Source organism: Oryx dammah, unplaced genomic scaffold (genome assembly GCF_014754425.2).
Source record: "Oryx dammah isolate SB20612 unplaced genomic scaffold, SCBI_Odam_1.1 HiC_scaffold_29, whole genome shotgun sequence".
Lineage (NCBI taxonomy): Eukaryota > Metazoa > Chordata > Mammalia > Artiodactyla > Bovidae > Oryx > Oryx dammah.
Window position 1 is genome coordinate 70,032,173 of NW_024070213.1, and position 9,538 is coordinate 70,041,710.

Sequence of the window (9,538 nt, forward strand, 5' to 3'; positions counted from 1 at the left end):
GATGACAGAGAGGGAAATGCTGGACTGTTTTAAAATAATAGGAGGTTCCAGGTGATCGAGGGACATGAATTCCATTCTAGGAATTTGGATTCCATTCTGAATCTGTTAAACAAGGAGTTGACATAATCAGAATATAAAGACCATTGGCCTGGGAATCAGGAGAGCTGTGTTCTAGACCTGACACCACCAGTAAGAGCTATGTAACTAGCAGTTTTGAGCTCTGAATACATTGTGGAGAGAACATGAAATTGGGAGCCAGGAGACGTGGGGTTAAGCCACAGGTCTACTCCTTACTGGCTTATGATAGTGATTTCCTTTTCTGAAAGGGACTCAGCCTTATCATCTATAAAGTGAGGATAATTATGTTTGTGTAGATTAAATGAGGTCATGTGTGTGAAAACACTTTGTAAATTATAAAGCTCTTTATATGTATTTTTAAGATTACATGTATGTGTGATGGTATGTTATTTTATATCAGGTTAATTGTTCTCAATTTAGCTGCACATCCAAATCAACTGGGAAGCTTTAAAAATACAGATTCCTGGGCTCCTATCTCCTTTTTTTTTTTTTCCACCACCTTTTATTTCTCCATTTTTTTTTTAATGAGCATCTTTAGGTCAGTCTAAGGGATCTTTAAGAGAGAGTTTTTAAGGTATTTTAAGAGAGCTTCCCTAGGTAGTTCTAGTATTTGAGAACTATGGATTGGGTTCACTCTTCCCTGACCCCTTCCAATCTTTCACATATTAAGGTTGAAATAAAAAATAATCAGAGATTTGTCCAAGGTCACAAAGTAGTTAGTGGCAAATCTTGGCCTAAAGTCACTTCTCCTCTTTTTTAAAAAAATTTTTTATTTATTTACTTGTTTATCATTTTTGGCTGGACTGGGTCTTCATTTCTGCCCTTGGACTTTCTCTAGTTTCAGCAAGCAGGGGCTACTCTCTCTCTAGTCGCAGTGCTTAGGTTTCTCTCTGCGGTGGCTTCTCTTGTTGCAGAGCGTAGGCTCTAGAGTGTGCGAGCTTCAGTAGTTGTGGTACACAGGCTTAGTTGCCCCGCAGCATGTTATATCTTCCTGGACCAGGCATCAAACCCGTTTCCCCCTCATTGGCTAGCGGACTCCTAACCACTGGAGCAGCAAGACACTCCAGATCTCCTGATGTTGAATTCAGTTCAGTGGCTTTTCTGCTTTACTTCAAGTCACTTAATTTAGTTATTAACGTGAAGAATTTTAGCTAATCTTTAATTCCTTCTCATTTCAAATGCTATAAAGACAATGTGTTAGTTGCTAAGTTGTGTCCGACTCTTTGCAACCCCATGGACTGTAGCCTCTATCTATGAGATTCTCCAGGCAAGAATACTGGAGTGGGTTGCCATTCCCTTTTCCAGGGGAATCTTCCCAACTTAGGGATAAAATCCAGGTCTCCCACATTAGTTAAACTTATCTCATGAAAAAAAGAGAATATTCCTTAATAGGTAGACAGAAAAAAAGGTTAAGGGAGAGGTTATTGAGACTTCATTCAGTGTGTGTTTGTTTCTTGGTTATTCAGGTCCTAAATATTCTTGAAAGTACTCAAGCCAGCTTGTATTTTGCGGAAGATCCTCCCACATCCCTCAAGTCCTTCAGGAGTCCTTCTCCTCTGTTCTTCGATAATGTTCCAAGCATTCCAGTGGAAGATGATGAAAGCCAGAATAATCCATCGCCACCTCATGATCAAAGTTTGAGAAAAGATAGAATGACTCAGAAGACTCCCTTTGAATGCAGCCAGTCTGAGGTCACATTCCTGGGCTTTGACAAAAACACGGGGAGTAGGGGGAATGAGGACTCTCCCAGTGGGTCTGGGTCTCCTTTTGAGGAAAGCTGGTCTCCAAAGTGTGCAACTCCATCCCTGGACTTGAGAGCTCCCAGTGTGCATACGGACCCTTCTGCAGAAGCGCCAGGCCATTCCTATAGGAGCAGGCCAGTGGAGACTAGCTGTTCCTCCGTATTTTCCTGGAATGAATGCGAACAGTACAAAAAGGCATCAGTTTCTGCCAGGGATAAAGAAGAAAGCAAGAATTGCTCAGGCACTGAGTAAGGTCTTATCTGCGGAAGCCACTGTCTTCATCAGTAGCGCTGGAGGATAAGGGATGATACATTTGGCTGATGCCCATCAACAGTGCGACCAATGCCATTCCACTCCTTCCCTTCCAACTTGCAGAACAGAGTGGCTTAAAAGTTTGTTTTAGTAGGATCATTGCCTCATGATCCAACCTGGGCTAAATTAAAACCATTCAGAATTACTTAAGATTGTGGACTATGACTTCAGACAAACAGAGCAGTCAAAACCTACTAGAAAGGGTCTGGATTACAGTGTCTTCCCTGTCACATCCATGTGAGTCCTTAGAGCCTCCAATCTTCCAAGTACGTTCAGTTCAGTTGGATTCCGTTGTTTTGGTTTAGCCTGCCTGCAGAGGTTGCAGGAAATGTCTAATTTGTAAATGTTAATAGAAATCTTTTTGCTTATTTTGATTGAATCTTCGTATGTTTCTTTCATCCCTGTTAAGTCTGCATATGTGAAAATGAACCAGTTTCACCCTTGGTCATTACATGCCCAAGATCTGTATTTCTGTATTTAAACTCTTAGTTTATTTCATATAATATAGTTGTTGACTAGTATTATAATTTTTTACATACTTAGAGACTATTATATCCTGAGTAGACGATGAAATTTTAATCAAATAATTCTTGTTCCTAAGAAACTGGCTGGTCATAAGGGCCTCAGTCAGCTTTTTGTTTGATTCCAACTCTATGCCTTTACTCCTAGTGTTTACCAGATCTCTCCCTTTTGAAATTCTAGCCAGTCTTTCAGGGCTCACCATAATTGCCTCCTACAGGAAGCTTTCCTAATCTTTCCAGCCAATATTACTTACTTTATCAGCATTTCCACAGCAATCTCTCTTTTTTTCCCCCATTTTTAAAGATTTTTTTACTGAATTATTGTTGATTTACAACGTTAGCTTCTGGAGTACGGCAAAGTGGTTCAGTTATACGTATATATATATACATATTCTTTCCCACTATGGTTCACTACAAGATATTGAATATGCTTCCCTGTGCCATACAGTAGGTACATGTATGCTAAGTTGCTTCAGTCGTGTCTGACTCTCTGTGACCCTATGCACTGTAGCCTGCCAGGCTCCTCTGTCCATGGGATTCTCCAGGCAAGAATACTGGAGTGGGTTGCCATGCCCTCCTCCAGGCCTATATAGTAGGACCTTGTTGTTTATGTTTTATATATCATGGTTTGTATTTGCTAATCCCAAACTCCTAAACCTCCTTTCCTGTTTAATAACAATGTTTGTTTTCTGTGTCTGCAGGTCTGTTTATACCTTGTAAATAAGTTTATTTGTATCATCTGTGACAATTTCTTTGCCTTTCTGTTTTACACCTGTCACTTTCTGAATCATATCAAAGTTACCTATGTTATCTTTTCTCTCTTACTAGATGATAAACTCCCTGTATTAGTTTCCTACTGCTATCACAACAGTAGGTTAGCGGGTTAAAACAACATAAATTAATTATTATACAGCTCTGGAGGTCAGAAGTCCTTGGCATTCCTTCTGGAGGATCTAGGGGAGAGTTCGTTCCTTTGCCTTTTCTAGCTTCAAAATGCTATTTGCATTCTTTGGTTCATGCCTTCTTCCTCCATCCTCAAAGCCAGTATCTGTCACATCTTTAAATCTAGATCTCTCTTTCTGTCTTTCTGATCTCTTCTTCATCACCTCTTCCTCTTACTTGGCCCTCCGAAAGATCTTTGTGATTGCATTGGGCCCACTCAGGTAATCCAGGAAAATCTCTGTATCTTAAGATCCTTTGTTTAATCACACCTGCAGTGTCCCATTTCTCCTATAAAGTTCAGGAGAAACTTTAGGATTAGGACTCGGACGTCTTTGGGACCATTACTCTGTGTATCATACTCCCTGACCATGTAGGGTCCATCTCTTCTGGGCCTAGCATGTTATCCTATACAGAGCAGGTGTTTCCTTATATGTTAAATTGAGTGCCATTATCTCTGTGAACCCACATAATCAAAAATTCAGCTATAGTAAACATTCCTGAGTAAATTAACCAAGTAGGGATAATGAGTGTCTTTATGATGATGGACAGAAACACTCATGAAAACCATTTCCAGAGGATTTACAGAATCTCCCTCTCCAGGATGTTTACTATGTAAGGGCAGACTTCTAGTTTTCTCTGTATCAAAGGAATAGGCCCTTTTTTTTTTTTTTTTTGATGAATCAATACAGTTGGGTTAATGATCGTCAGATTGGAGTCCAGATTCAAGAGCAATTATTCAAAGAAGGAAGTCATCAGAAATCAGGGTCAGGTTAACAGACCAAGGTCCAAACCTGGAGCTATGGTTCTGGGAAAAAGGATCTTACGGCAGGAAGTGAGGTTCAAACCACAATAAGCTGTAGCCTGATTGACAAGTCAAATAAAAGCCCCAGGCAAGCAGCTGGGAGAGGCCATCTCCGAGGGCTGTCTGACACATCCTGACTGCCCATTGCTGTCTTCCCCATCTGAGCATGAAGTATGTTCACAGTGCTCCCAAACTGCCCCTATGCTGAGACTGTCGGGGGAATGGGTTGCACTAGACTTCATTGATCTTGCTTCCTGTGATGACCTGGCCTAGTTTGAAAACTCTTTTGATTATACCCAACTGTTGATTCCTTGTTAATCACAGGAAGCTGTGAAAGTCTTTGACATTTGGTTTTATAAATAGCTAGCCTTTCTGAGGTCAATTTAGCTTGTCTCATGTAGGCTGAATGTATTTTGGCTGAATCGGGCAAATAAGCTTGGAATCGCATGAAGTTGCCACTAATAATTCAAACGAGGTAATCAAGATAATAAAGAACTGACTCTTTGTTAAACTGCTCTTCACTTTGAATCTGAATCCCCCAGTACCTTCAAAGAGAAATCATTAGGAAGTTCTGATTGACACCAGGCCCACACCATTATTCAGCACATGTGTAATCTGTTGGTATGATGTTGATTGGAACTTGCTTAATTGACTTAAAGCAGCGTTTGTCAAACTTTAGTGTGCAACAAAATGAGATGGAAGGCTTGTTAAAAACACAGATTGCTAGCTCCCAGTCTATTGCATAGAAGTTTGCTTATCACCTTGCTTGGGTGTGACTATTTTGGACATCTTAAAAACCAACTCAGATTAACTGGCAATAACCTAATTAACAATATGGTAAGCAGATACTACTGTGGTTAGAAATAACCAGAATTTTCTATTGAGTGACCCAGTCCTCCTTACTAGATTTGCCTTCTAATGTGTTTGTTAGTAAGTGTTAACTGATAGGAATTAAATCTCCCATCCTGCTATAGGCAACAAGAGGATACTTTAGTGGCCTCATGATATAAAGACTAAGACACATGAAGAAACCAAGAATGAGCCCCCAAGTGTTCCCTATGATCAGTAAAGATAAATTTGTAAAGAATTTCATTCACCTTCATCTTTGTAATGTACCATGGGCTATCTTCCAGGTAGATCCTATTTACTTGATAGATTTTTGTCCCATTTTATAGCCCCCAACACATGAAGAAAGTGTTTTCTTGTTTTTGAAGTTAGCTATGGGATTTCTAGCCTAGTCAATTTTATTGGCTTCTGGAGAATTGTTGTAATGATCTGTGACCCACTGCGTCATTGTGGAGTTTCATGGGATGGTAGAACAGCTTGTGTAAAACAGCTTTTATGACCGGAGATAGAGTGAGTCTAGGAAGTGAAAGTTACATGAGAAGCATTTGTGAAGCATCTGCCAGAATCAAGGTATTGTGTTAGCTACTAGAGTACCTGGTAAGGAGCAAACATTTTATTAAGGATGAAAAGGCTTCTGCCCAAGTTAACTGTTCTTTTATAACATCTGTTATTTGAGCCACAAACTTTTGGACCTGAAAGTAAGGGCTGAAAGAGTAAGGAGGAGGCAGAGATTACTAGTACCGATGCCATCTTCAGCAGGCTTCCAGTAAGAAATCTGAAGCATCTACACATGCGCCACCACACCATCACCCCACACTGGAACTGCCTGTTGACTTCTCTCTGCTCCATAAAACGGAAACTTCCCTGGGGGTAGAGGCTATACCCTGCCCTTTTTGGTATCCTTAATGGCTAGCACAGTACCTGACACACAATATGGCCCACCAAATGAATGACTGACTCGAATAATCAGTCCTTCAAACCTCTTCAGACTCATCGGTATCTAGTATCTCAACACTGGCATTTAGTTTGCACCCAAAGTCTGTCTTTCTAATATCTACACTGCCATCAATCATTTGTTTAAATAGTTCCACTTCATCATTCTTGGTTGAAAGTCTAATTTCAAATATTAATATCTGAGGCATTGTTGAAAAGAAGAATTAAAAATTGTGTACACGGCTTATAAATTTGCCTCATGGTGAAAAACATTCCTAAATCATGTCTGCTGCTGCTGCTGCTAAGTCGCGTCAGTCGTGTCTCTGTGCGACCCCATAGACGGCAGCCCAACCAACAGGCTCCCCCATCCCTGGGATTCTCCAGGCAAGAATACTGGAGTGGGTTGCCATTTCCTTCTCCAATACATGAAAGTGAAAAGTGAGAGTGAAGTTGCTCAGTCGTATCCGACCCTTTGCGACCCTGTGGACTGCAGCCTACCGGGCTCCTCCGTCCATGGGATTTTCCAGGCGAGAGTACTGGAGTGGGAATCATGTCTAGGCAATGATAAGCCAACATTTTGAATTTTGACAGAGAAGCTGATGTTTGTTGTATTTGCTTCCATCTTTATGTCTCAGCTTATTTAGATATATTAATGGTCCATTGGATTGCAAGTATTTTATTGGGAAGCACTTTTATTCTGAAGATGCCTCCCAAACCTTCATTGCTCACCAGACTTTCACTTAAGAACCTTCTTATTGATGTCATCTGCCTTACTGCAATTTTTTATGGTCATTTCTATAAATATAATAATTTGAACATCTCCGTTGTTTTTCAGTGACTCCTTAATTTTGAAATTTTCTTGCAGACTAACGTTAATTGGGATGGAGAATAAGAAAGTAGGAAGAGTGTACTTGAAGGAGGGTCGGACTCAGTTAATATTTCGGTGTGCGAGCTGCAGTCACATGTCATCTAAACTATTGAGCTGTGTTCTGTTACTATAAGATCAAGGAAAATGAGGTTCAAAGAACTTGACTCTCATCCTAAGTAACACTGATTATGGACTGGGGATACAAAGTGAAAATTATTTAAGCCCAGGACATATCTGCTCTGAAGAGGAATAACATATTAGAGAAATGCGAATCAAAACTACAATGATATACCACCTCATACCAGACAGAATGACTGGTATCAACTGGTATCATCAAAAAATCCACAGACAACAAATGCTGGAGAGGGTGTGGAGGAAAGGGAACCCTCCTACGCTGTTCGTGGGAGTGGAGATTTGCCTTTCTAGAAGGCAGTTTGTATCAAAACTTTAAATGGTTCTGTTTACCCATTGCTTTTACCCAGACATTTGTGTAGGAATTAATCCTAATGAATAAAAACTTCACAAGGGTATAAACATGAGGGGAAATAGGTACTTTTTAATGTTTATGATATTAAAATACTGGAAACAGCATACATATCCTTCAATAGAAGACAGGTTAAATAAATTATAGCTCAAGTCTATAATGGAATTATCTGCATCTGCCTAATTTAAAATTGTTTAGATCTATGTTTACTGCTATGGAAAATTTGTCCTTGAAATGTTAGTGAATGAAAAAGCAGACCACAGAATAGCATGTTTAATATGAGCCCATTTATAATACTAGATATTTTTAAATAATATATGTTTCATAGAGAAATCTTTGTTAAAATGTTAGTAATGGTTTCTTTCCGGGCTGCGGTATTTGGGTGATCATTACTTTTGTTAGACTTTTATGTATTTGAAATTTTTATAATGAGCATGTATCACTTATATTATCAGAAAACAATAAAGCTATTTTTATTTTGGAGAAAATATTCTCTACATTTCTACCTTTGTCTGACTCTTTGCTCAGCTGTGTCCTTGATAGCAACTGGCAACTGGTAATCTTGCTTTTATTCCAATGCCCTTTACTTTTTTTTGTCTTCCAACCTCCATGATATGGACACTTCCATACAGATTTGTCTGGTATCCTCAGAGTAACAAGTTTTTAAAGGCAAAAGGCAGCCCAAGAAGCGAAAACCAGATGAGCAGAAATACGGAAGAATGGAGAAGAGATCACAGTATACAACTGAGAATATCTGTAATCAAATATTAGTTGATTTTGGTAAAATCTTTAAAAGTTACTTTTAACATCTATGCTTACTTCAAGAAACAACCTACAGTTAAAGATCTTTGGGGAGGTAAATTTTTCACCCTAAAGTATCCATATCCTAGTCTGGTGCCCCACTATCCATTTTTAGCCTACATAAACATTTTAACCTGCTGAACTTGGTAGACTCTAATTGTAGTTACCAACTGAAAATAAAACTCGCAAGAGTGCAGAGTAAGAATGAACACAGAGCTGTGCTCCAGCAGGTAGACATGGAGGTTATGAAACAAGTCTAATGGGATCCACAGCAATGTATTCATCATAAAGGGAAAAAGCAAAATATACTCCAGGGTAAAATACCAATTCTAGTGATTTCTGTTTGGGACAGTTGTGGACATAAGGAAGTTACAGAGTATATGAATATGATAAAAAAAAAACTTCCTTAGTAAATCTAGCTATAAGATAAATGAGTGTTGACTTCTTAAGAGCATAACACAGCCACAAATTTTGGTCTTTTATACCAAATTAATGTGTTGGTGCTATTCTTGTGTTTCCTAGAAGAGAAATGCCAGGCAACACCAATGGCACCATCACTACAAAAATTTCAACAAAAAAAAAGGAAACCAATACGTAAATACAGTGTAAAATGGAATCATTCTGAACAGCTCACTAGAGTGAGGTATAATTTTCTGGCAGTCTTCTTAGTCCCACTATTTACTGATGATGATTTCATGTCCTTCTGAAAGTGTACAGGTGAATTATAATGTACTTGCAGGACCATTAAGCACTGGATCTTGTGGGGGTTTTGAATGTTTATATCATATGACTTTTAAAAGGGCTGCAATGACTTCAGCCAAGGGCACATATTAATCAGTGACCTTTTATTGTTTGTATTTTATATACCTGGAGAAAAATGCGTGCTTATTTTCCAGTATGCTTATAAACCCAGATACGCATGTTTATGTTAACTCACTGCCTGCAGCTCTAAGGCTCTTGCTGTGGTAGGCAGAGCACTCTCTGACACTTTCATTATGCATTTGTCTGGCAGTTTGAAGAAGGAGAAATAGTTCATGTGATTATCAGTATCCTGTTTTGGCCACTAAAATGTATTTCCTTAATAAAACATCAGCACCGTATTTTAGGAGGCATGGTCTGACACGTGTTCGTCTTTCTTCTCATTTCGTATGCTGGCATTTTTTCGTCTTGATTTCTATGGTCATGTGAGTGAACGAGGTAACATCGCTG

General features: G+C 39.1%; 1 protein-coding gene and 1 long non-coding RNA gene across 2 annotated transcripts in view; both read left to right on the plus strand.

The window, feature by feature from the left end:
* Positions 1-2,511, plus strand: part of IRAK3 (interleukin 1 receptor associated kinase 3) — a 56,543-nt gene extending 54,032 nt beyond the window's left edge. Inside the window, exon 12 of the mRNA XM_040233392.1 lies at positions 1,545-2,511. Within this exon, the coding sequence (XP_040089326.1) occupies positions 1,545-2,072 (528 nt within the window). The 3' untranslated portion in view covers positions 2,073-2,511. The remainder of the gene's footprint in view (positions 1-1,544) is intronic.
* A 613-nt stretch (positions 2,512-3,124) lies between these two features.
* LOC120857702 lies at positions 3,125-7,367 on the plus strand. The gene is made up of 2 exons (XR_005719717.1): positions 3,125-6,486; positions 6,622-7,367. It is a non-coding gene; the product is annotated as an uncharacterized LOC120857702 (long non-coding RNA).
* The last annotated feature ends 2,171 nt before the right edge of the window (positions 7,368-9,538 follow it).